This window comes from Nothoprocta perdicaria, unplaced genomic scaffold, assembly GCF_003342845.1.
Source record: "Nothoprocta perdicaria isolate Ctin4 unplaced genomic scaffold, notPer1 scaffold_65, whole genome shotgun sequence".
Lineage (NCBI taxonomy): Eukaryota > Metazoa > Chordata > Aves > Tinamiformes > Tinamidae > Nothoprocta > Nothoprocta perdicaria.
This window is the reverse complement of record NW_020455921.1, coordinates 1958233-1985486: the sequence shown is the minus strand read 5'-3', so window position 1 is coordinate 1985486 and position 27254 is coordinate 1958233. Positions and strand designations below refer to the sequence as shown.

Below are 27254 nucleotides of genomic sequence, written 5' to 3'. Positions count from 1 at the left end.
ATGGGATGTATAAAATCAAAAAGGAAAGAGAATCTGCATGGAGATGGGCTAGATTTGAAGAATCAACCAGTACGTAAAACTGAACGAACTATTTATGTGAGGGATCCAACGTCCAATAAACAGCAAAGGCCAGTAAGTAGATAGTCTCAGGGGAGAATTCCAGTAGCAAGATCAAAGYATGACTGGCATAACTTAAATTTCAATCAGAAACACATGCATGAAAAAACTCAAACTGATCATTTGGCTTTTAGTGCTGTGCAGTTCACCCTCAAAGAATAAATATTTTTCTTAAGCATCTGTCACTTTATTGCTTAATCATTCTGCTGTATTTGTCATAGTTTTCCACCTGAAAACAATAATCCTTGGCATTTTTGTTCTAGATATAGCTTCATATGTTAGGTAGAATGTTAGGTAACTTCAAAAAATTCTGAAGCAGTTTAGAAATATTTTTAATAACATTGATATTTAAAAGGTCTGCATCCTAAGCTGGTAGGAGCTGAAGAGCCTCAGGTTTCTTCACAGAAGAATCACTTCTTTATTTCCACAGTGTGGTTTATAGAATATACTGCTGCTTTTACAGGGAAGTTACTTAATAACTCAACTCATTCTGTTTATTACAGTCCAAGGCCTGTCCATATTAAACTCTTTACCCATTCTAGTCAAGTTTCCTTTTATTCTTTTTCTTTTATTCATTGAAGGCAAAAATTTGATCTTTAATCAAGACTTAACAGGAGCAGAATGGGTACAGGTAAAAAGCAACGTGGTATAAGAGGAATAAGTCAGTGGAAGCACCCTGTCTAGCAGTGGAAAGAAAGGATGCAGGGCAGGGAATCCCCTGTCCTGTCCACTCTCCTGAGGAAGCAGCGTTTCCAGACTGTCCTTAATCGGGAGCCGTATTCTCCACTGGTGTGAGGGACACTCTTCTCTTGTCTATCACCAACTGGGGCTGTGGACTCAGTGTGCAATCAATATACAGAAATCACAAGAGACATTTAATTTTTTTTAATTGCTTTTTGTCCTGTTAGTTAGGAAAATAGCTGTCTTTGTAGTTCTTTACCTCCTCATACTAGCATCAGGATGATAACTGTCCTGTTGAATTATGTTCTGTAAAAGCTTGTTTAGCAAAAGCCATGGGGCTGTGAACTTCCCCACACCTTTTCCATACCTTCCTGAGGTCTGAGCTGCTCAGTTTGAAGCTTAGTTGGGACTTACTGTCTGTTTGTGTTATAATTCATTTTAAGCAATGATCAGAAAAGACTAACTGATAATTTCAAAGTGATTGAAGAATAACATATTGTAATGTACATATGCTTAAAAATAAAATGTCAAAGATCTAAAACTGCTTAATTAAAGATGTATTTTGTTGTAGGAAATTACAGAAACACAGCTTTTACCAGGACAGAGATTCATCCCTGAAGGTATGCTCTCATAAGAACTTTGCTGATGTGCAGTAGACCTACATCGACTAGTGAAATAAGAGAAAATTAAATTCCTTTTGATTTCTGTCTTTGTAGAAAGAGAGGAGCATGGAGTCATTGTAGTAGCTTTGTATCCTTATGATAGCGTTCACGAAGATGACTTGTCCTTCAAAAAAGGAGAAAAATTGAAAGTCATTGAGGAGTAAGTATGACAGTGATGATTGTACTGTAGTCTTTCTTTAGCCATGTCTAAGTTTCTTTATAATTTCTTAGTTTTTGTATTCAGAACATGAGTATATGAACATTATGAAATAWCTGGGTGGATGATGGGAGAGCMRTGGATGTTKTCTACCTTGACTTCAGCAAGGCTTTCAACAGTCTCCCATAACATCCTCATGAGGAAGCACCACAAGTGTGGGTTGGACGAGTGCACCGTGAGGTGGATCGAGAACTGGCTGGATGGTAGAGCTCAAAGGGTGGTGATAAATGGGGCCGAGTCCARTTGGAGGCCTGTGGCCAGTGGTGTCCCCCAGGGGTCAGTACTGGACCTGATGCTGTTCAATTTGTTCATCAATGACTTGGAGGAGGGCACGGAGTGCACCCTGAACAAGTTTTCAGATGATACCAAGCTGGGTGGAGTGGCCGACACTCCAGAGGGCTGTGCTGCCATCCAGAGGGACCTGGACAGGCTGGAGAGTTGGRCAGAGAGGAACCTCATGAGGTTCAACAAGGACAAGTGCAGGGTCCTGCACCTGGGGAGGAATAACCCCAGGCATCAGTACAGATTAGGGGTCAACCTGCTGGAAAGCAGCTCCACGGAGAGGGACCTGGGAGTCCTAGCTGACACCAAGTTAAGCATGAGGTAGCAGTGCCCTCGTGGCCAAGCAGGCCAATGGGATCCTGGCTGCATCAGGAGGAGTGTTGCCAGCAGGTCAAGGGAGGGGATCCTGCCCCTCTMCTCAGCTCTGGTGAGGCCKCACCTGGAGTACTGKGKGCAGYTCTGGGCTCCCCAGTGTAAGAGGGACATGGAGCTTCTAGAAAGGGTCCAGCGGAGAGTGACGAAGATGATTAAGGACCTGGAGCATCTGTCTTAGATAGACTTAGAGTAGAAACTAAGTGAGCCGGCCTGTTTAGCCTGGAGAAGAGAAGACTGAGAGGAGATCTAATCAATACGTATAAACACCTGAGGGAAGAATGTAGGGAGGAAGGGGCCAAACTCTTCTTGGKTATGGCCAGTCATAAGACAAGGGGTAATGGGTTTAAGCTGAAACACAGGCAGTTTCATCTGCATGTGAGGAAGAACTTCTTTAGTGGGAGAGTGACAGAGCTCTGGAACRGGCTGCCCGGGGAGGTTGTGCARTCTGCTTCTCTGGAGATCTTCCAAACCCGCCTGGATGCCGCCCTGTGCCCCGTGCTCTGGGTGTCCCTGCTGGAGCAGGGGGTTGGACTACAGGATCTCTAGAGGTCMCTTCCAACCTCAACCATTCTGCGATTCTATAATCTCCATAGTACGTGAAACTACAAATGTATGCCTAGTTATCAACCAAACTTTGATCAAAAATAGCCAACATTTCTACAGGGGCTTCAGTTCAGAGAAAGATGCTTTTTTTCCTCCTCAGCCCAAACAAAACTGTTGGCACAGCAGCAACTGAATAAGACATCGTTGTTTTCCTTCCCTCACTTGGAATATTACTGTTGTTTCTGTTTTTCAGACAAGGAGAATGGTGGAGAGCAAAATCTCTCACAACAAGGAAAGAAGGCTACATTCCCAGCAACTATGTAGCAAAAATAGACACCTTGGAAACCGAAGAGTAGGTTCTCCTACCCTCTCAACATTGGGAATTGTCTTTTTTATATTGTTGTCTCCTTTGGAGATGAGGAGAAAAATTCTCAACTTTGAAATACTTTTCAGGTGGTTCTTCAAAGGCATAACCCGAAAAGATGCTGAAAGACAACTCCTGGCTCCTGGGAATGGTCCTGGAGCATTCCTCATCAGAGAAAGCGAAACATTGAAAGGTAGGCAGTTGGGACTCTCTTTACCTTGGACCTTGGGATTGTCTTTACTAAACTGAATCAAGTGACTGGATATTGAATTGTCCCAGTGTGTCCTGTTGTTTGAATTCACTGCAATTACACTTTTGTGTAAGAAGGGTGAGAAAATCATCAGGGAGAGAGAAGAGAGTTACAGAGAGCCCATTACACTGACAAGCAGCAAGGATTGAAGAGGTTTCTGAACACTTGTGATTCCTATACTACAGGGCCTTTTTAGTTGTAAATGGTAGAAGTTGCTTTTTAAGAAGTCTTCTATTATGTAACTTGTATCTCTTGTTACATGTTTTAAAGTATGTTTACTACATGATGAGAATTTACGCTTCTGCATTGTAGTTTGGGGTTTTTTTTTTAATTTTCTGGTAAGGATTTCTCCTGCAGAGGCAGCTTTTTTTGTACTGAAATGTTTACTGAAAGGATCAGACTCTTCAGCTGAGGCTTTCAGTGGAATATACAAGGGTTCTCCTTCGGTATCTTGATTCCACTATGCATGGCTATCCTCTCCATAGAGCAAACTTCAACACAGCCTGCTTGGGAGTAGGGCAAGACACTGCCAACATACTGCTTTCTATCCCCTTCTGCCACTGGATCTGTGAGTGGGGAGAAAGAAGGGACTGAGGTGGCCTCATATCCTTAGAAAATAGACAAGAATTGTAAGGGTGGGAGGATTGAAGAAGTCTTTAGTTTAAGATAGATGCTGCTGCCCATCTTAAATCCCTGCTGAGGTTGGGATCCCGGGTATGAACAGATCTTCGTTCTCTCCTGAATGCCCCAAGCTATCTCCAAAGGAACCTTTTGTCAGGGTGTCAGGAACATTCAGTGTGTTACTCTTGTGCTTATCTTTGAATTTTAGCTTGTATCAGGCTAGAGAGATAGCCCTGGAGTTGCCTTGCTATATGATCCCACTCCATCAGTGGGACAGAACAGTTTGGCTTATAGATCTCATAAACATTTTGAATAAGATTGGAAAAGTCCCATCTCTCAGCTTTTGGGGGCTCAGTTCAGCACCATTAGCCAACTTCCTTGTGCTGATTGCAAAATCCTTTCTGAGGAAATAGCAGAGTAAGAAAAAAAAGGGTTTTTTTTTTTTCAAAGATACTTCTGCTATCTGGACAAGTACATGTTTGGTAMCTATGGATTTACAATCTGTTAGTGATCATTCCTTCTTTGTTTGTTCACAGGCAGCTACTCTCTGTCCCTGAGAGACTACGACCCGCAGATTGGTGATGTTATTAAGCACTACAAAATCAGGAGTCTAGACAATGGAGGGTTTTATATCTCTCCAAGAATAACTTTTCCCAACATCAATGATATGATCAAACATTATCAAAGTAMGTTAAATCAATTAGCAAATTACTTAATAGAATGCAGAATGTCATTTCCTTTTTCTTTCCCCCTTTATTTTTCTCTAAATAATTCCAGCATGGATGTTATCGAAGATGAAGTGAAATTGGTTAGAACTAAAGTAACCTTGTTAGCAAGCAGCATTAGGGCTGGTAATGGTCTGTTGTACACCAATGTAAGACAAAGAATAGCTTTATAAAAGGTCTCATCAAAGCATTGTTGATATGAAAGAAGGAAGAAAAATGATTGCACTGTAAGTAAATGAATTCTGCATTTGATAGTAAATTTCTGTTTGTGATAATAGATAATGTTTATTATTTGTGTAATATTGTAACTATTTTCCTGTATTTTATCTGCTGATAGGTGTAGAAGCATTTTTACCTTCCTGTAAAATTATATTTATATTTAGTTATATGTTTGTGACTGGGGTTTTTGAAGAAGTAAAATGCCACTGCCTTCAAAGGAAAGAATGTTATTGTGCTTGCATAGAAGGGTACCAATATTACAAAAAAAGAAGGGGCACAGGGCAGGGAGGAAGAAGTTTCCAGCTACTTCTTAGCTAGAAAAGTGACTTTTATATATATCTTCCTGGTGAACCAGGATATACTTTTTTTTTTTCATCTTGTAACTGGAAATTTGGAGACTGTAAAGTATTTTTTAGTAAGACAGTTCTTTGGTTGCTGCTTTTAAGCCAAAATGAGGGCCTAGTCATGACCTTTCTCTGAACTGTAACATCCATGGTAATTCTTTGGTGCAGCTTGAGAACCTGAGAATTATTTTACATTTGTATTTAAGTTATAGCTGTTCAGTGACTTAAAAATTAATCATGACCTACTTATGCCTGCATGATTGTGTGTGCAGACATGTCTGAAACCAGGCTAAGAAAGAAGTTAATAACAAATTCAGAATATTGGGTCCAAGACTGACCCCAAGTTGCATCTTCATCAACATACTATCAGAAATGAAATCTTTTGTTTTGTTTATTTGGTACTAAWAGTAGTAAAAATAATAATAATCTGATGGTAAAATGAACCTTTTTTAYCTCAGATAGATGCCACATTTCTCTCTTAAATCAGTCTTTGAACTCTGAATACYGAATTTCATGACAGAAGAATTTAATGTGAAAACAACATAAATTTTTCAGGCCTATCAGAGCACCTGCTGGAAAAAAAAAAAAAAAGAGATTTTGAGCTGGTTGCTGTATAATTTCAATTGTGTGTTCTTTGTTTCAAGACATCTGAGGCAGGGAAGTGTAATGGATTTTGTATTTTGTTTTTCCTTTGAAAAACAGAACAAGCAGATGGCTTATGCAGAAAGCTAGAAAAGGCTTGTATTAGTCCTAAGCCTCAAAAGCCATGGGATAAAGATGCATGGGAAATTCCACGGGAATCAATTAAATTAGTGAAGAAACTTGGAGCTGGTCAGTTTGGAGAAGTCTGGATGGGTAAGTTTAGACCTTTGAAAAATGATATGTAAATCTGCTGAAAGTGGTGCTCTTTCAAAATCATTGAGAATAATATTGGGGATCAACCTGGTTCAGTATATTTATAAAAACAGTACAGGCAGACGTCTGACAAAGGCAGGCAGCAAGTTCTTTGGTCTTTTTGAAGCAAAAAGCAATTTATAAGCACTGCAAAAGGGTCAAATATAGCAGATTTTGTTGGTTTGTCCTTTGTGGAGAAAGGAGAGATTTAAACAACTGAGTCCTGGTTCTCAAAATCAGTGAACATCTTGGAATTTCATTTCAAAAAGTGGTGAAGAACTTGAAATAAAAAGAAGCTCTCTCTTTTAGTGATTGGTAGAGATTTGAATTGTCTAAAGAAAAGACTTGGAATATAGTGCATGGGCCTGACATACTGGGTGAAACAAGGAGACCCCTAATCCAAGATCACGGTTTACGAGCTTACTGCCTGGGTAGTAGGAAYTTGCTTACAAAGTAAGAAGATTGCAGATTAACCTGCCGTGAATTATAACGCAGGTCGGTAGTAATGAAAGGGTCTACAAGCAGTAAATTTAAACCCAGACCCTGCCAAAATGCTAGCATTAGTTATTACAGTTGTAAGTAGCCCGCATTTGAAAAAGTCCTATTTTTGTAGCCCTGCGGACTTCCTGTGGCCAGGGCCGCTGGCCGCTGCCCCAGCACGTGTTGGGCAACAGGCATTGACTGCTSCTGCACTCGAGAGGCTGTCTGTGCAGGAGCTGAGCCTTCTTCTGGCTTCCATGTCACACTTTCTCTGTATTATTCATTACCATCTCGTGTGGTTTATTTGAGATAAACCAAGTGTCTTCATTATGACCTTCATTATGACTTTTTTTTTTCAGTTCRGATAGTTTTCTTGACCCCTCTTTGAATCTCTTTCCTGGAGGTTTTGTTCAAGTATCAATAAAATTGTTGTAAAAGTCGATTATTATTTATAATTCTGTAGGTAGGACAATTTTGAGTGGCTCAGTGTATTGCTAGGCTCAGTAGAAGACACAGAGGTAGGAAGGTTGTTCTGATGACCCAGGAAAGTGCAGAAGTCCGATGGGATCACGCTGCTTGGGATCTCACTGTTTGGAAGAGATGCTTTCATAAAGTAAAACACAGGGTGATACTATTTGAGTGGCAAGTCTTAGACATGATTACAATGACAATCAGAAAGCTGTAATGCAATCATAAATAATWTTTTTTTGATATAAATTACACTAAAATGCAAGCAACAATCTCTATAATGTAGCTGAATTTGGCCTTTTGGCTGCCTTCATAAGAAAAGACTGAAGGAAGCCTCTAGCCATGATAGGCATAAGTGACATTTTACATACCAGTCAAGACAAGTGCCAGCCATTGTGCAGCTTTTTCTCTAATAAACCAGGCAAGAACAATTCAGCTGACACTGAAATGCAGTGAGGGCTTCGTGGCAGCATCTTGCTGCTTGTTTGAAAATGTAGCCCATTTTGGGAAGTGACTACTTCTGCACACACACACGCACACATAGAACTTAAAATGGGTGGTTCTGGTTCAAGATGTTTCCTCTTGTTTGTATCTTTTTTCTTTTTTAGCCATCCAGCTTGGGCTTGACCCTTGCTTGTAGCTGAATTGCTACTCGGTGAGAGAAATTACTGTTCTGTGAAACTGCTCACCGTGTTTCCTCTTCTCTTTGCTTTCTTTCTGAAGCCAGAGCAGCTGATTTGCATGGGACAGATCTTTTCTAATCAGAATCATTGTGAATCTTAGAACTAAAGAAGCCGGAGCTGTAAAACAGGTAGCAGGTTCAACTTCACAGGCTCAGCAAACGCCGGTTATTGTCATAATGACTAGTTAGACCAAATAAGCTTSTTGTTACAGTCTCTTGATAATTTACTTCACTTAGAACCAAATTATTAATTTAGACAGTAGTGTGAACTGGATTTGAACTTCATTCCATGGCTAAGTTGCCAAAGAATTTTCAGCTTGGTAAAGGGAACCAAGAGTTGCAGTTTCAGGAGGGACATGGGTGGGAAGATGGAGATAATTCTGTTACTGCAGGGTGAAGATTTGCTCCCGKGTAGAATTTCTGTTTTTAGTTCAACCAGAAGCTTTCCCTGGGCTTGCAAGCTGGGAAGAAGCAGTATTTTGTAAGGTTTTTCACAGAAAGACCTTCACATGCATCCTGGAGATCTGGTTAGAAATCTCATCACTGCTGTCTGTCACAAATTCATAGAACAGGTGGTTGGCCCAATTAAGCCCATCCAAAAATCTGGCTGCAAGGTGGCTGTCCAGGAYATACACCATCAAAATCGTCATCATTAACTCAAAAATAAATAGGGAAACTTTAAGAGGTTTTGGAGGACTGTATTTTAATGCAGGGAGAACACAGCACTCTCTTTAAGAGCTGATCGGATTTCCCAGACTTTCATATCATGGTTTGTATCATCTTTATTTTTTTCTGCTGGCATCATATTTAATTTTTAACAAAAGYCCAAACTGATGAGAAGCCTCCTGTCTCCTGCCATAGTACGGAAGGTTTTCAGACTATTGAGACTGGTGCATTTGGGCAGCTTCTTTACTCGTGTGATGGACCAAAGCAGCACTGGAAGAGCAGGGCCTATGTTTTATGCATTTTTGTTCGTAGCGTGCACTGATACGATGTGAACTGTGATGCTCGGTGGCATTAATAATCCATGAACAGAATTCTCAAGCCAGGGCTAAGAGAAAAGTTAACAACCCAAATGGAGCCATTATGGTGTATTTTATTAATGAGCCACGTTTTGCTTGCCTCTCAGGTGTAAAAGATTCTCTCATTTAGCATAGCCTAAATTAGAATATCTGTAAGTAATACACATTTTCTTACGCAGCTGTTAGAAAAAAAGCAGAGAAAATCATACTATAAATACTGTTATTAAATAAAAAGCACCTAAAATGAACTGTGAATGCTTGTTGTTGCAGCTCATCACTATCATGGAAGCATTTTACTGTGCATACGTGGGCTGGGTATTAGTGGCAAAGAACTTTTTTTTGAGAGAGAGATATTTGAGGTGTAAACAAGAACTTCTGTGCTTATCTGTCCTTTCGAATTCATGTTTGGATGGCAAACTGAGCACGGGTTCATTTGTATCTTATGCCAATGAATAACGTGACACGAATCTTTAGACCGAGATCCAGGTTCACTTAAGTCAAGGGAGAGTCTGGAGCTGCAGCTACTGCCCGACGTGGGGCTGCCGTGCAGGGGCAGGGCAGGGGCTCGTACTCCATGAGCGTTCAGTTTGGGCTTGGTCCTCAGCCTAGATCAATTTAACAGCTGCTTTACTTATCCTGCGTGAGGGAAAGAGGACAAGAATTCCAGTTGTGTCCTGAGAGAGATCAGGGTCTAACATCACAGCCTTCTCATCAACTAACTTGCTCTGTGTGTTACCACCAGAGAGTCAGGAAAAGCCTGTTTTCCTGCAGAAGTCAGGATCAGTGAGTGTTGTTAGTGATACAAACTTTCTGTAATTAGCATTGACACCTGCTGGATCTCTTGAACTGCATGCAAGCATTTTACATTCACTAATGTTAAGTGTATTGGTCACAGTTGTTTTAAAGAAATAACATTATTGAGCATTGAACTAATTGGGAGTGGAATTCCATTCCATACCTGTTCCTGGACATGGGATGGAATAGTAGGAACTCCAAAAATGAGCTTTCTCCTTTTTAARCACAGAGAGAGGTATTTAACACTTGTTTTATATAGGTAGCAACAGATTGTCTGTGCTTTCAGGGGCAGAATTTGACCTGAAGTTTTCATTTCTTCTTACCTTTATTACACTTAATTGACCTTACTGTGCCTGGAAAAAAAACATCAAGTAGCCCAAAAGATGCTTGTTTTGTGACAGAAGTATTGATTTTATGCAGCTGATGACCCTTCTTTAGAAAAGGTGATAGGAGACAAAATAGTTAGAGAAGTTATTTCGGAACTGGAGATTAGTTCCTTGCTTTACCACAGATTTCCTATGTAAAAATGAGCAACAGTGTGTTAAAACAGAATTAGGAAATTGGGGGCTTGCATTTAGAGCTACATATGTTGTGGTAACGCTGCCCAGATTGCTGCTGAGTACGGAAATGCAGCAACTGCTCTGMGTCGTGGAAGCCTTGCCCCTTCCCAGAAAGGTTTCTGCAGTGGGGAAGTGCACACGGGAGGCGCAAAGGGCGCCCCGTGATACCCCCGAAACGTTCTGTAAATCTGCAACGTTTGGAGGGAGCTGCGTTTTTATGGATGTTTCTGACCTTTTACAGTCTGAAGGCTTTCCAGACAAACTTTAGGATCAATGCTTGCTATTTTTAAGATGTTTAATGTTTTGATTAGAAGACAGTTTGTTGCTTTTCTACTTATTGGTAGCTTTTTATAAAATTGAAATATTAYATTAAAGTGTGTAATAAATAGAGAAAGAAATGGCCACTGTATCATCCACCCTTGGCATGGGCTCCATGATAAGAAATTATTATGGTTTAAGTCTTCCCCTGAACACTGCAGGCTTCTTGTCCTGCCAGCACATCTTTGTTGTTATTGAGAATGCTTATCTGATCCCCCTTTATCATAAGGTTCAATTTTGAGTAGAGAGCACTACAGAAATATGACTGATACGCCCTAAGTAACTATAGTCTTGGTATTTAAAGATCTTCCAGAATCTTGCAGGCAATTTCTGGAATCTCTTAGATKAGGAAACTATGCAAACAGTCATTAAAAGCATCTCTTGACTCTATGAATGCTTTCTTATGAGCTCTTCTAAAGTAAAACTTTGTATTAAGTGTTACCTTTTGCTTTTCTAATATAGATTTTTCAGAYGAAGGTTTTAGCAAAGCAGAGAGTGGATTATTGTTCACTGCGTTGATGTGGCTGTTGGCAAAATGCAAGGGGATTCCTGGTGGCTTGTGCTAGATCTGAGTTTAAGAGTTTCATGCTCTTRAAGGTTGGGGAAACGCTGGCCTTACCTGCCCTGTGGCTTCCTGCTAGCCGGGCCGTGTGGGGAGGCCTGCGGGGCCCTGAACCCCCCTGCCTGTTTCAGGTTACTACGTTAATAGCACCAAGGTGGCGGTGAAGACTCTGAAGCCTGGGACAATGTCGGTGCAAGCCTTCCTGGAGGAAGCCAACCTCATGAAAACGCTTCAGCACGACAAGCTCGTTAGGCTCTATGCTGTGGTGACTAAAGAAGAGCCTATTTATATTATCACAGAATTCATGGCCAAAGGTGAGAGCAACGGAAGAACTGTAAGCACTGTTTTGAGTGTTTTTTAGCTTCTTGTGAAATAATCCTTTTTCTCTAAAAAAAGAAAGGAATAAAGAAAAGAGTGTTTCAGATTTTAGCATTATTCTTAGGTATATTTTCATGTCATTGGAAGGAGGACCTATCTGAAGAGGGTGACTTTGAGAGGGTTTAATCTTATGATTCACCATTTCATTTGTTAAATAATTTTTACAGGCTGCTTTAGATGAATAATTTTTGAAATGTTTCAAATGCAGCTATAACCCAGGTTATAGTTCCTTGCAGGTTCCCTACCAAACTTTTGTTTCTGGTGCCATACCAAGACAGTTCCTAATTAAAGCAAATCTTAGAAATGAYGTCATGTAGCCCTTCAGATGATACYCATCTGTCTAGTGAGGCAGTAATGAGTCCTCACGCAAGGACTGTGGCTGTGCTAGAAAAGCACAACATTTTTAGAGCAGTACTACACAAAATAAGTGTGGCTTCCTCCTCATGTTRTTTCGGGCAGTGGTGTTTTTGTTCTGCTAATGAGTTGGTTTATAAACAAACAACAGCAACCTATTCCTTATGACTTGGAAAGGGTTAATATGTGTAATTATTCTAGGCAGTTTTCCTGATTGATTGTCCATAGAATAAGGTAATTATCAAATTTAACACCACTGATCTAAGGCATGGCATGGTGAGGTGACCTGGAAAGCTGCAGAACTTAGACACCCAACGTGCTGACCTGGATACTGCTGTTAGCAGAATAGGTAAAGAACCTGCAGCTCGTTCTAGCCAACTTGAAAATGCCTTCAAACGTTCACTGTTAAAAATATATGATCTAGAAAGTTGTGAGACTGATGTTAACTTTATTTTGGTAATAAGCTGTGCTGACTTGCTCCCTCTCTCGTAACAGGGAGTTTGCTGGATTTTCTGAAGAGTGATGAAGGAAGTAAATTGATGCTTCCAAAGCTGATAGACTTCTCAGCTCAGGTAGGTTTTAAGAATTATGTTCCAAATTAAGGGGTTTTATTTATCTCTTGGGTTGAAATTCATACTGGGCCCTTATCCTAGCATTATCCTAACATTTTTGGCATTAGCAAATAATTTCATTTTCAAAGGTGTTTTATCTGAATAAATAAGGTTAGTGAAAGGAGTAAATAGAAAAAAAAAAGAAAAGATGCTTCRAAGGGAGTATGCAAAGTTGGACCTCCTTCTTAGATATCACCAGCGATGATCTTGGGTGACAGTGGGACAGTCCTTTCCACAGCTTCTTTGTGGAAAGGCTGTTTCGCTCCCAGCAGCTGTGAGGTGAAGGTGTAAGTACAGGCTTCGTGGAGTGTTCTCCGTGAATCACTGCAGCAGTATTGACAAAAGTGTCAGTTTTTCCTTTATAAGGTAGGACGATTCATCAAACCTCTCCGTTAACCTCAACAGAGCACTGTCAGTCTCAGAGTTACTCTGGAATAAATGATGTCTGTCCAGAGGATGTTTCAGGTTGCTGGGATCTGAGGTGTGAACCATACCGATTGCTGCAAAGTATGCCAGTTATCCCGTGTCCTATGCATCAGAGTGATGTGTGTATCAAGGGCTTGCTAGAAAAGGTTGGATCTTAGGCTCATAGGTCACTTTATGTAAGAGTTGTCGGGTTGAGTGACATTGTAAGTCATCACGGGAGACTACAACCCTCTACTCTTCTTCTGACAGTGACGAGCAGAGTAGTCTAGGGAGGCACAGGCAGGGAACAGAGGCTGCAAGTTGTGGTTCATGCTGCTAATAAGTAATGAAGGCATTTTGGATAGGATATTGCTTCACCAGTCTTCTGGACTTGCAGACACTGTTGGAACCTGTTGTAGTAATTTGCTGGTTCATTAGCAAAGACAAGAAAATATRATAACTATTGCTACATAAATATATATAGTTTTATGTTGTTATGTACTATATATTGTTATACAGGTATTCAGTGTAGCTATTGCAATACCTATTACAGATTTAATAGAACTCATGTGCTTTATGAAGGTATTGTTTGAGTTATCAGGTGTATGGAAGTTTAAGTTATTGCCCATGGTAAAATGGTTAACTTGAAGACCTACATTTAGAAAATAGAGACATAGGTTGAAGAGTCAGGACTGATTTTGCTGCAATTGTTTCAGTTTAGCTGAAGGTTTACTAAGTTTCCAGAATTCCAAAACTACTGGCTTTACAGTAGACCTTTTTATTGAAGTTAGGGATGTTTTACTGTTTAAAGCTGAGTATTGTTTTCAGAAATTCACGGCTTGACAAGGTTAAAGAACTAGAGAGGAAAGGTCAAAAAAGAAAACTGATTACAGTTGTGTAAATCATTTCCAAGGTGACAGAGGTCTGTGATCCTCATGAACTTTTCAAGGATTGAGTCACTGGAAAAGGATATGACTGGTCCCCCTGATCTTACAGGCTCTGAGAGCCTGTTCCTGCACTCAGCCTAGAGGCCAGGACTTTATGTGGGGTAGGTAGTGTGAGCAGCCTGTAAGATGTACATCTTACATCCTGTAAGATGTAGTCCAGCTACACAGGGAAGTGTCTGAATGCCATGAATTCAGCTGCAGAGCCATCCTTAAGGGATGTTAAAGAACCCCTCTTTGAGGATTTCTAACCAAAGAAAACTTTGGAACAGAGATACAGATTTTTTTCTTGATGGAAAGATCTTAACAAGTTCTTCAAGCACATTTGCAAAGAGCCCTCAGTATCATTCTGTAGTAGCAGGACTGTATGKAATAGACTTGCAGGCTGCATACGGTTCTGAGACCAGATATTTTGCTCCTTCCTGCACACTGAAGACAACAGTAATCGGAGTGGAAGATGCAACAACAAAGAAATTCCATCATCGTTTCTTTTCTRGGCCTGACTGTTGAATTCATTGTTCAAGATACAATGGTTAAAGATAAGCACATATTTTTAAACTTTGTTGGCCTGCTGCTAAGGTAATGGTAATTTCCCTGCACACCTGTGGATCACACTCTTCAAGAATGTTGGCTACACAAAGGAAGACATAAAATGTGTTTGCATTTTTGGTACATATCTGCTTTTTATAAATGGATGGTGTTTACCCTCGCATCGTTAGTGTTAACCTCCCTGCTTAGCCTAAGGGGAAGGAAGTTTGGCAAGCAGTGTCTCAAAAAAGGTACAAAGAGCCATGGGGAGTAACTCTGCGGTGAACGGCTTAAATGAGATCAGGATCAGGCCTGTGTTTTGGCGTGGTTGACACACACTGTGCTGTGTGCGTGCACAGAGCACCTGCCGAAGGGAACGTTTCTGTGGGGACCCTGCGCTGGCAGAAAATGCATCAGCAGAGGTCTTGCCCTGTGCAAGTAGAGTATGAGCTGGGCCGTTCCACCTCGTAGGGAGCCTTTTTATCTGGAGGAATGGCCTTTGTCACCCTGCAATGGGCTTGTCCGATAAGGAAGGATTGGGAATGGGAGGAGGGGAGGATGTGGTCTGTTTGCTTAACAGAGGGCTGAAGAAAGTCGTAGCCCTTAAACTTGAAGCCTCTGCTGAAACCATTTTCTTAAACTGTGTTAAAAGAGTGCTGTACCTCAGGACAAGTTAATGCTATAATCACTGAATTCATTAAGCCTTTTCCTTGGACAATCGTGAAAGAAATCTTCCCAGTTTACAGGGGAGAAAATGCTCTGATTTTGAAAAAAAAAAAAAAAACAAAAACTTAAAACCCAAAAACCCAAGGACTTTAGATAAAATCAACATCTTAAAAGTTAGTATTCAAGCAAGTAATCAAATATTCCTCTACTATGCTACATTGGCTTTGCTGTTTTGTTAGCTCAGCCTCTGAACTCATTGATTGCCAATTCAGCAGCAATAGCTGAGGGCTTACTTAGTTACACTTGGCAATCCAGAGCCTACTTTAGCAAACAGCTGTGGGCTCCAGGATTTTTCCTCCGTGCTAACATTCACAAATTCCGAAGTTACGCCTGTGTGCAGAACACGCCAAGGAAGTTCTCCCTCAGAAGGTGGTCAAGCTCATTTTTTAAAATAACCTGCCCCCTGAAAGACTTGAAGTTTCTCTTCTGTATTTTAATGGTGTGTGTGAGCAGGGGCGGGAAACCCCAGTGTTAGCTGTGTCCTGGCATGGATAATTGTGGCCTCTAGAGATAACTGCGTGAAGTCTCTGAAATGAGAGCGTTTTAAAGGAAGCAGCGTTTCGCAAACCTGTCTTCAGCAAATACTGCTTGCCACGAGAGAAAACAACTAGGGCAAATCCCATCCAGCTCAGCAGAGTTGAGCAATGCAAATACACACTAGACCAGGAACAGAATCGGGAATCTGAGCAGACCAAAAGCTCCGGTTTCCCTGCGCAGACCGCAATCCGAGGCCATTCCCGTGCGCCGGGCGCGCGTGCGCAGGGCGGCGCGGCAGCTTCCGCGGTGCCGCAGCTCCCGCTTCACCAGCAGGGCCGTTTCCTGGTGCTGAGGCAGCCCAGAGGTTTCACGAGCTGCCGCTTCCCAGCTGCGAGCTCAGACGCTGGGCAAACTTCATCGCTCCGTCCACCGCCTGGCAGCCGAGCCTGGCTGTTCCCTCAGCCCGGTGACTAACAAACTCCGGGGGTTAGTGGGTACATCTTGTCCTGCCCAAGGGCTGGTTTAATTTATCAGAAAAGCTTTGCAGTTCTCAAAATCTTACTTACTTCTGTTTTATGAAATCAGCTAAAAATGCAGGGTGCAAACTCAGTGGAGCCTTGGCAGTAATAAACGCTGCCTGCCTCAGGGACTCATCTTATGCAGAGCCATGCATAGACTGTCTCTCTGTATCTGAAAATTCAGAAAATTATCTGAATAGTGACTGAACATACTCAAGTTCTGCTTTTCAATCTTGTCCAAGCTTTATCACAGAAACTTTTTTTTCACATAAAACGCTGATACGTACTTCAATTTTTCTACAATCTGCAATTTCTTTCTTATCCCCCCCTTATTTCCTTTTAAGACTACATTGCCATTAGAGTAACGATAAAGTCAGTATTAATGCAGATTTTTGATGCAGCTTTAATGCCTCCCAACGGYAGCCTCTTTTTTGAGACAGGCTCTCTTAAGAGACGAGAATTTGTGGAGTCTCCTTCTCTGGAGGTCTTCAAACCCGCCTGGATGCCGCCCTGTGCCCCGTGCTCTGGGTGTCCCTGTTGGAGCAGGGGGTTGGACTAGATGATCTCTAGAGGTCCCTTCCAACCTCAACCACCCTGTGATTCTGTGAGAATCACGGAGTTTAAAGCCGCCTGGACCTTGGGATACGCTGCCTTGTTTCCTGTGCTAACCCTCCTGCGCAGGATGGTCCCTCACACCCTGTCCTCGCGCGCCGGCCCTTAGGCCCTGCCGGTGTATCCACCGCGGCTCCCACAGCGCAGCGGCTCCCCCGGGAGCCGAGCGGAGCGCAGGGGCCCGGGCCGGGGTGGCCTGTGMGGAGCACAGGGCCCCGGGGAGCAGCCGCGGCCTCTCGCAAGGGCAGCAACGCGCGGCGGCTCCTCCTGAGGCTGCCTCCGGGCGCAGGCCGGGGCACCTCCGGGTGCCCTCCCACCTGCAGCTTTAGAGCAGGGCTCTTGGAAAGAGTGAAGAGCCACGGGCATTAACGCAGAAAGAAGTATCTAAAAGGATACCTAAGCTATCTCAAAGTAATCATTTCTGGGTGATTTTTGTTTCACGGCATAGCTGAAATACATCGGTAAAGGACTGGGACGTTCTTACCCAGTGTTCCCCAATATTTCACAAATCAGAGGGCACATCCTCAGTTTTTCACCAGGATGGACTTCATTTATAGCCACATAAAAGCCAGACACAGCTTTGAATACTGACTCATCGACTACATTTATTTTCCCCGTTTTACTTGCCTGCCTGCAGGTTGAACATGTGTGACTTCAGTTTTACGCACAGTTTTCAGGTGTCTCATAAATCACCAAATTCAACAGACTTGTTGGAACCCAGTTCCAGCTCTCACAGGTGGGATATCATTGTAATCTAACCTCACCATTTGCTGGTGTTTCCAACCATAGAAACTTTATCCAAACTGTTCACTTTGGACACTTTATTTACAATTACTATGGTTGCACCTGCTCTTGTAATAATTGTTTATTTGAGGGTGCAGTTCTTCCTGAGGACTTGTTTCCCATGGGGTTCTACATGTCACTTCTCCAGGCTGTTTGAAATTTGCCTGCCTGAAATTCCGGCATGTTTTATTGTCATTCTGTCATTCCATTTCTTTTCCATTTCATGTTGTTTCATGATCCTGCTCACTCAGTTTTCTTTGTCAACATAATAYAATAACAATATATCGTGCTGAGCCTAAACAATCCAGTCTGGTCTCCTCAGTACACCACATTTTTTTTTACATATAGCCTAGAAACATACAAGTGGGTCGTGTTACAGACATTACCATAATTCTCGCTCTCTGTCTTAACGAGCAGCTCTGCAAACTAAGTTGAAAACATGTCTTTTTTGAAATAACTCGCTAAAGAGGGGCACAAAGGAATTTGAAATAAAAGATGTCTTTGTGTATTGAAAAACTAAACAATTGAGGAATCCAGAAGTTCCCTAAGTATGAAAGAAAAAGGGAAAAAAAAAATTTCCCCTTTCTGGAGAAGAGTGGGGGGCGAAAGGCCATGACTGCCTGTCCCTATGTGCTGTCCAGTGCAGCGAGGAGGAGTGACGAAGTCCTTCTCATTTGCAGGAGGTGCAGCCTCCCAGTGAATGYTGAGTGTCCTCTCCTCATGATTTTTAAGAGGACTTTTAAGTCCTCTTTTACTTTTACCACGTTCTCCAAAGAACTTCATAAAGTACAAGGAACTTGTCATAAAGTATGAGATACTCGTTCCAGCAACATTGCTTAGTCTGTGTTTTTGCCCCTGTTTTCTTTCTCTTTTTTTTTTCAGAGCTCTATATTCATCTTGAGGTGACACGTAAGTGTTCTGGAAAGTTGACCGTTTGCTCGCCCTGTTTTACAGATGGGAAGAACTGAAACGGAAAGAGCACCGCCAGCTGAAAATCACACAGCAAATCAGCTGCAGAACTGAAGGCAGGACTCAGCTCTGACCGATTTGCTGTGTGATTTTTAGGTGAACCTTTGCACTGTGGAGGTGTCTTATAGAGATACAACTTGTGTCTTATTTCTTCCAAGAGTTACTTGTGTACATAGGTCTAGGATGTAGAAATGGGGTGTTTGTTTGTTTTAAAACAAATTAACATAGGTAGTTTTAGAAGCACGTCCAATAGTTCATTGAAGGGGAAGGGGAAACTGGTCTCATTTTGATAGTACCAGCTGTGCAGTGTGGGCAGAAAATAAATCACAATCCCCCAGAATCTTCCTACCCTTCTCCTGACTGGTAGTCACATAAAGCTGAAAAGTCTGGATTGGTTCAAATAATCATTAGAGCAGGGGGAAAGGGTGCTTTCATATTTTACTTTTGTTCACCCAAGCACCAAATTATTTTTATTCATTGAACATTTTGACATCGACCATTTGTCGCTGTTTGTCAGTAATTACCTTGAGCAGTAAACATATGAATTCTGACAGTTTCCTTGATTTTTTTTTTTTTTTTTTTTGTCGAAAGTGAAGACTTAACAGGAGTGTTTGAGCTGAGTTGCTCCATTCCTGTGTTTTCCCCTCCTTCTCCCACAGAGAATCGCTCTGTTACTATTCTTTTCCTGCCTGGGAATCATTTGGGTGCCCAGGTGCTTGTACATACCTGGCATCTTTGGTTTGCTGCACAGTTCAGCACGGTCCAAACCCTTGTCCTGGGATTTTATGGAAGTGTAGCTTGCATTTGCTGAAAACATAATGTCTTAAATTGTGACTAATCGCAGTGACTTCCATGGGTCAGGCACAAATGGGAGGAAATAAAACTTGGTGTCTCCAACAGCTTTTGCTGTTAGGGCATAGAAACTACAAAGCACCATCAGAGACTTCTCTTTCATCAAGTGGTTCCTCATTCACTGGTCTGCAGCTGGGCCACGTGTTAAGCGTGTGCAGGGAAGCAGGAGGGAAGCTGGTTCCTTCATAGCTCTTCATGTATTTTCAATGACATTGATGAACTTGTTTGCCTCTCAGCTGTACTTGCCAAGCCAGACAGCGCAATTACAGCTTGGGTTGTTGAGCAAAATCTTCACTTTCTCATCTCTTGCCTCCTTAAACCCAAGAAATCACTGTGGGGAGGGAGGGAGGCATCTCCTCTTCATCACAGCATTTCCTTCGGTGTAGTATGAGATCCTCTCTGTTAAATAACTGAAATGTGAAGCTCTGGGCTGGAGAAGTGGCAATGTATTGGTTGAAGAAAAGAGGCTGTTGTGGGGGGAAAGAGGTTATATTTTTCCATTGCCTAAAATGAAGAAGAGGAACAAAGACCATGTGGTTTTGGTGGTGTAAGAGATAGTGCGTGTAGTTGTCATAGCCCTTGGGGACTTTTTTAAAATGGATAAGCAAAGTAGGGCTAATGTTTTCTTAAAGTTCAGTTAGGTGCTCCCATCTGCTTAAAGCAGAGCTGAAACGTGGAACTTGGTCACTGAGAAGGTTTCCCTCCATCTGTCCTGGTGAGGAAGCAGCTGCTCTATGGGCAGGCTAGGGGCTGCCGCTGGAAAAGGACCCTTAAGGTCCTGCTACGTTACCATTAACATCCCTGGGAGATTAGTGCCTTGGCCACACACCACGGAGGACATCCAGAAATCTGTCACCCACAGAGCCTAGGTTCTGGAGCCTGGAGCCCCGGTTAGACTTGCTCAGGAATGACCAGTCTGCAGGATCGCGCAAGGCGGAGAGGAACTGTCTATAACCACTCGCTTTGATTTTTTCCTATCTCCCATCAAACTTCTGGCCAGAACACTAGGTACTCAGGAGTTTTGTCTCTCTGAGGTTAGATCCTATTGTTTCATTTTCATTTTCAGAGAAAAGAAGTTAATTAAAAAGCGTAGTCTGGAAAAATACTGAAGAAAACATTAGTGCATATTGTGAGGACGTACTTACATTGAATTTGGTTTGGAAACTCAGTTTGGCTGCTCAAACAGAAATTAAATTTACTTGTGATAGTACCTGAATGCAGGCTCTTGCCAAATGCTCTTCACTTATGAACACATGCGTGTTGTTGTAGAGGAAAACAAACATGGAGTTACTGGACCTAGCTCAGGAACTGCTTCCTGATTGCCCAGGCTTAGCGTAGGTGAGAAGAAAGCTTTGTTCCTTGCGAGGGGGTTGCTTTTAATTTTTATCTCTTCTCTGTCCACACCGTTGCTTAATCGGTCCTTTGAGGGACATTTCTACCTTCCATTTCCTTATTATTTGGACAAAAAACCTGTTGTTAATTTGGGGAAGGCAAATTCATAGGAGAATGAGGCTTTGCAGCTACACTGGGCAGACGGAGCGGTCGGCACCGCTGGTGTCAYTGTGTGGTACTGAAACACCAAAAGCAGCATTTCTTGTGTTGCAGATTGCGGAAGGGATGGCCTACATCGAGAGAAAGAATTACATCCACCGGGATCTGAGAGCAGCGAACGTCCTCGTCTCAGATTTGCTCATGTGCAAAATAGCCGATTTTGGGCTAGCCAGAGTCATCGAAGACAACGAATACACAGCAAGGGAAGGTCTGTGCTTTTACTTTTTGTCTCTCCAGCCTCAGGCTCTGGGAGGGCAGGGAGGCTCTGTCTAAAAATTATTTGGACACCAGAAGGTGCCATCATRACTTTGTAAAGGCAGCACTTTAATGCCAACATCCTTTTAAAAGCCCAAGCAAACAAATGAGCTTCTGGGCACACATTGTGTTAGGGTCCCTGCCTGGAGCTCCTTGGAGCTGCTGTCGTGGCTGCCTCTCCTCATTTCACTTTAAAGGCACCTAATATTTTCACATGGTCTGGATGGAAACTGGGGTAATGATGTGGGGTAATAGTAGAAAAAAGGAGGAGGAGGAGGGAGAACAATGCGCCACAGCTGAGACTGAAGGCAGGTGAGCTGTTCAGAAGCCGCTAGGTGATAGAAATTCAAGAGGAGGGTAGGGRGAAGGCCCTAACTAAGCAGGTTTCACAAGCAAAGAACCCAGACCCGTGGCTTTTACCCAGCTCTGAGTGTTGTGTATTGGTTAAATCAACCTTTCACAGGGTATATTCTTCACACTGAGTTGGACTAAGGTGCCTGTCTTTGCGTTTAGGTGTTCAGTGAAGTTTCCTAACGTAGCCGGTGCTTTGTGCCCACCTGCCACAGGAGGCCAAAAACAGGAACCTGTCTGTGTTACTCTCGTGGCTGCAGAGGCAGGTTCCCTGAGGAGGCCTCTTCAAACTTGTCTTGCATAACTAGAGGGCGTTCGTATTTACGGGGGATTTTCTGGGCTCAGTTACATGGAAAGGTGGTGTTTTGAGATACAGCTGACAACTCCTTTGGTATCTGAGACTTCTCAGATATCAGAATCCGATACAAGTATTAAAGTATACGTTGAAGCTAGACTGATTTTTTGTTAACCAACTTTTCTCATTGTGAAGAAAACCCGCAGAGACGCAGCCGCTGGGGCACGCTGTATGTTCCCTGACCATTRGGCAGAAGGGAAAATAGCTGGTTGGCATAATTTGGGCAAAAATTCACAATACCCCAGAGCCAGAAGATCCATTGCAACTTTCAGTGCTTTATTTGCAGCTTTGGCACCAGGCTTGCAGCCTGGTAACATATATCTTGCAGCACATTTATTTTGGTAACTCTTGGGCCAGAGGAATTGCTGATACCTTTGCTCACCTGGGGATACCATGGATAAGTCACTTAAGACCTTCTAATGGCTTCATATAGTGCTTAAACCTGCCTTTGACTGATCGAGACCATATGGTTTCCTAGGGGCAAAATTTCCCATTAAGTGGACAGCACCAGAGGCAATTAACTATGGATCCTTCACTATCAAATCTGATGTGTGGTCCTTCGGGATTCTCCTGTATGAAATCGTTACATATGGAAAGATTCCCTATCCAGGTAAGGGTGTGTGTTCTTAGTACATTGTGCTTATACTTCGATGCTCTCTTAAAATAAATAAATAAATAAATAMATACCCAGGGAAAGAGCTGGCACCCCATGATTTGAGGTGCGTCTGGGAGGGCACATTGGTGCTTCGGGAGCTCGGAGCCACCGTGTGCACAAGGCCCGTGCTGCTTTGTGGCAGTTTTCAGCGAACAGACAAATATGTTTCCGTAGTCCGGGGAAGTGACGGTAGCAGCAGATACTGAATTCCAGGAGTCGCAGTCCCTGATTTTCGCAGCACTGGTGGTGAGCAGCGAGGTGACCCGGGGCGCCCAGCGCTACGTGTGAGGGCTGCTGGGGAAGGTGGTTGTGGTCAAATAGGAGAATATGCAAAATTTTAAGTGAAAATGCTAAAAAGGTCTGCTTTCACCGCAAATAGGCTGCTACAGCGCTAAACAACTACGAAAGCAGAGCCTGAAGCAGTGTGGACGTGTTGCTGGAAACACTTACTGATGGTGATCAGGATGGCCCGGATAGGGAACAGTGGAGTGTATGAGTAACGGGCAGTGTGAAATGGTCATGTGCTTTGTGTTTCTCTTTAAAAAGTCTTTGTACAAAGTRTATGTTAATGTTTTCAGCATACAGGAACAGCTTGTGTAGAGGATAGCTCTGTGTGCATGAAGATGCCTCACATCGCAGGCAGGACTGATGGGGTCTGGCAAGCAAATGGCCTTCTTTTAAGCTTTTAGGACTATGGAAAGTTAGCTGAAATTCTCCTGTGTTGTGGGCAGATGGGGAAGGCGGATCCACATTCCCCTGCACGGCTCGTCTCTCTTTCACAAGTGCAGTAACGTCCGAGAAGAAGCTGTAGGACACGGGCAGCAAAGGAATCTSTCTTTCAGGCAAAGGTTGTCCCAGTGCTTGGGGTGCAGCAGCTCTTGCTGTTTAAACAGTGAAAGCTCCTTCACCAGCACTTCCAGCGCGGCTGGAATTCTGCATCCCAAAATGCCAGGGACTCCAGGGGGCAGGTGACTGCTCGGACTGGTGTGGGAAAACCTCCTCCAGGGGAGGTTTGAGCAAGCATTTCTTAAACATGGAAGAATTTTTATGGGCCTCATAGATAGGCCGTGCACTTGAGGATTCATCCATCAGGGGAGAAGCTGCAGCCTGGGAGATGTGACTGGCGTGCAGACTTTGCTTGGGCAGCACTGGAGGAGACGTTCACTTGGAAGGAGAGCAGGAGGTTCAGCAGCCTGTGGGGCTGAGGATCCCGGAAGGTCCTCAGGAACCTTCTCAAGAACCACAGGAGAGCAAAACAAATGGGCAACGAGTTTACTTCACATAGAGACGTGGGAGGTTTTGCAAGAGTGGCCTGGCGCCGGCCCGGAACCAGCAGCCACTGTGGCAGCAATCAGAGCCTGGAAAGCTGCAGAACGGTGTTGTCAGTTGTTAAGTAGAAAGGCTTCAGTTTAGAACTAGATATGAGATGGTTTGAGGCAAGATGACAGGCAGCTAGTGCCACTGCGAAGGACCCGGAGCAGCAGCTCGGCAGGAAGCGTTTCCAGGYGGGAAGCTGGTGCCGGGGGCTCTGTTCGTGGATCCCACCCGCTCTTTTCCTTCCTGAGAAGCTCAGTGCAGTTAGCAGGGCTGGACCTTCAGGAACTCCTCCTGAAACCAGAAACAACCTGATTTTGCAGGCGAGTTGCATTGGCTGCCAGAAGCAATTCCCAGCTGATTACAGAGCATGTAAAATATTTGAAGCATCCAGGTTTGCATTCCTGCTGTTCCAGGTGGCCTTTACCAGATACACCCCTTTCCAGAGAGATTCCTTTCCTGTAGCGCTGGCTTCCCAGCTCTTCCCTGGCTCTCCCCCAAGGAGAGCTCTTCGCCYGGGATGTTTACCAGGGAATGCAGCACTCGTCAGAGCCGGGTTCTGCAGCGCCAGGATTAGTTTCCTTGCAAGAGCAGGAGCAGGTGTTAGAACAAGGAATACCCAAGGAGTTTACCAAGCAGGAGGGGGCTTGACGAAACAGTTAACTTTCCAGCCCTTAAAAAAACATACATAGTTTTGGGAAAGTTAGTAGCTATTTTGAGTAGGTATTTTTGTGCCTAGACACAGCAGGACTTCCCCCCGCCTTCTCTGGAGGTGGAACCTGGGCAGCACAAAGCACGTGCCCAGCATGGGCACTCCGCCCCAGCACCACGTTCCAGGGCTCACGTTTCTAGAACAAGTTAAAGCCGAAAGGCTTGAGCTGAAGTAACTCTGCCCTTTGCAAGAGTCAGGAACCAGSGTTTGGGTCAGTCCTATTGTTAAGTTCCTGCAAATGATTTAATATTAACCCTCCTCTACACAAATAGAGTTTAGAAATAGCCTCTCCCTTCAGGATGAAGTGACAGGAGATCCRCTGTGTTCTGCTGCGTTGGTGCCTGTCTCTCCAGGGAAGAGCATTGCCTTGCTCGTGCAGTTTGTAAAACTTCCATGTGGACTGAAAACACCAAGTGTGGAGTCAGATAAGCAAAGCAGAAACCAAGGTCTGCAGAACTCAGCCGTGCAAGTCGTGTAGGAGGGTGTGGAGGTGGCATCAGTGAGCGGCGGTGCCAGCGGCCTGCGCGGGGCCGGGGTCCCACACGGCCCTGGCCGCAGCCCAGGGCTCATCCGCAGGGCAAGACTCCTCACAGGCAGCCCGGCTTGGTCCTGGCKCAGCAAGAAGGGAAAGGGAAGGAAGGGGGAGGAAATTGCCAGGGGCAGAGCAGGAGGTGCCCGCGACGCTCAGCCTCTTGCAGCAGCAGCAGTTTTGCAAAAGCCTGAGGAGAGGAACCCGTCAGGGCCGGGGTTAATGCGCAGGGCGAGCGAGCAGCCTTGCCGAGGCAGGAGACTCCGTGAGGGCACGGGAGCGATGAGGGAGAAACCCAGCAGATGGTAGAGCAGCTTCTTGAGGAGCTGGAGATCCAAACCATCTTCCCCCTTTCCTTCCCGTTTCAGGGATGAGCAATTCCGACGTGATGGTGGCGCTTCAGCGCGGGTACCGAATGCCCCGTATGGAGACGTGCCCGGCCGAGCTGTACGACATCATGAAGACCTGCTGGAAGGACAAGGCGGAGGAGAGGCCGACCTTCGACTACCTGCAGAGCGTCCTCGACGACTTCTACACGGCCACGGAGGGGCAGTACCAGCAGCAGCCGTAGAGCAACGGGCGCTCGAGGCGCCGCTCGCCCGGCCCCGTGGCGCAGAGCGAGCCCTGCGCAGCTCCCTGGCCCTGCTCGGGGCAGCTCGGGCGCCCAGACCCCGTGCGGAAGCTGCAACGCTCAACGAAAGAGTAACTCTGCAGAGAAATAATCCCCGATCCCTTTGGTGCCTCTAAAGGCTGAAGTTCTCCTTAAATGCCCTGCATTTTGGACATGTGGAAATATCCCAACCCCAGGATTGTTTTGGGGTGGGCTGGGAGGAGGAGGGTAGAGGTTGACAAAGTATCTTCAGCTCCAACTGAAGGAATACGTTCCAAGGAGACCTCTATGAAAGGATGAGGAGATGCACGAACAGCTACTTTCAAAAGAAAACATTGCGGAAATTATTTTTCTATCCTTGCTATTTCACGTTAGTACATGGATGCAGCCACCTCTGCCGGGACTTTCCAGAAGGTGAAACCCCCACCCGGCCGCTCTGGAGCCCCCCCCCGAGCCAGAGGCAGCGCAGGAGGCACCAGCACCGGKTCCTGGGCAGGCAGTTTCAGCTTAGTTCTTTTAAACAATCATGATTATTTCCAAATATTCCTTGTGGTTTTTTTTGCTGCTTTAATCAACTAACTACAGTCCTTTTTAAAGCCCAGACCAGCTCGAGCTCAAYGAAGGGCAGTTTGCAAGAACGCATCGAGTTACAGCGCAGCAACACTAGAGGCTTCCCGTGTAAACCTGCAACTCCAAAGAAAACGTTGAAGCCTTTGGCGAAGCTCCACCTGCCTGAGATTGCTCCGGCTTCTCCGAAAGCCGAGCTCCTGCAAGCGCAGCGCAGCTGTGGGGCAGCACCTGCTCTGACRGGACAGGTTCTTGCATTAAAGCCCGGCACTCTCCCCCCTTCCTTAGGCAAATGGTACTTGGCAAAAGCTTGAAGGCCTCAGGCTGAAGCTGCTGCAGGGCCGCCCTCAGCCGCCACGCAGTGAAGCAGCCTCTCACTCATGTAAATATGTTTCTATGGATGGCGATTTTTAACGTTAATAAACACTCCAACATTAAGCCTGTTGTACAACAATAGCTTAGGTCACTCATGGCTGCTGCTCTCGCTGGAGGGGTAGGTTGGCACTGAACACAGGATATCTGAGTGTTGCCACTAACACAGTTGTTGCTGTTATGAATGAACAGGGGTTCTGCTTTCCCTGCATGCACTCGGTTTGGAGAAGTGGGAAAGGCCTGAGGCAGCTCTTTCTGYATCCTTCCTGGAGGGTTATTGTGTTGCTGAGAGGGCAGGAAGGGAGGAGGACTCTGTCCTCAGCTGCCCTTCAAAAGGGCCTCACGCCCTTGCTCAGTGTCACCAGCCCTGCAGCCCTTGGGAGGCAGGGAGAGCTGCTCAGCATCTCCCCCCGGGCTCCCTTTCAGTTTAAGGAAAGGCACCTCGACACCAACCTTGTCTTTGCCCTTGCTGGTGCTGACACCAGAGCACAGAGAAGGAGAGGGCAGGTGCTCAGGGAGCAAGGCTGTGTTTWGTGTTGCCTGAAGGGGACACAGTCCCTCAGCGCAGGGACCTGGAGGGTGGCACAAGCAGCCCCAAGCCTGTGCTGAGCAACTGCTTTAGCCCTTCCTGGAGCAAGTGGTGTT

General features: G+C 44.3%; 1 protein-coding gene across 1 annotated transcript; it reads left to right on the top strand.

Annotated features, from left to right (window-relative positions):
* LYN (LYN proto-oncogene, Src family tyrosine kinase) lies at positions 1-26114 on the top strand. The gene is made up of 12 exons (XM_026050102.1): positions 1-132; positions 1370-1418; positions 1515-1620; positions 3131-3229; positions 3331-3434; positions 4649-4798; positions 6103-6255; positions 11313-11495; positions 12409-12485; positions 20944-21097; positions 22329-22460; positions 25429-26114. The coding sequence occupies exons 1-12, from the start codon at positions 1-3 to the stop codon at positions 25629-25631; spliced, it is 1542 nt and encodes a 513-aa protein (XP_025905887.1). The 3' UTR covers positions 25632-26114.
* Positions 26115-27254: the final 1140 nt, after the last annotated feature.

What these genes read in the sequence shown, in the direction of transcription:
- LYN (XM_026050102.1), top strand. Translation starts at nt 1, where the DNA reads ATGGGATGTATAAAATCAAAAAGGAAAGAGAATCTGCATGGAGATGGG. An exon ending in CACAGAATTCATGGCCAAAG is followed by an intron (nt 11,496 to 12,408) that starts GTGAGAGCAACG and finishes CTCTCGTAACAG; the next exon opens with GGAGTTTGCTGGATTTTCTG. An exon ending in TGGAAAGATTCCCTATCCAG is followed by an intron (nt 22,461 to 25,428) that starts GTAAGGGTGTGT and finishes TTCCCGTTTCAG; the next exon opens with GGATGAGCAATTCCGACGTG.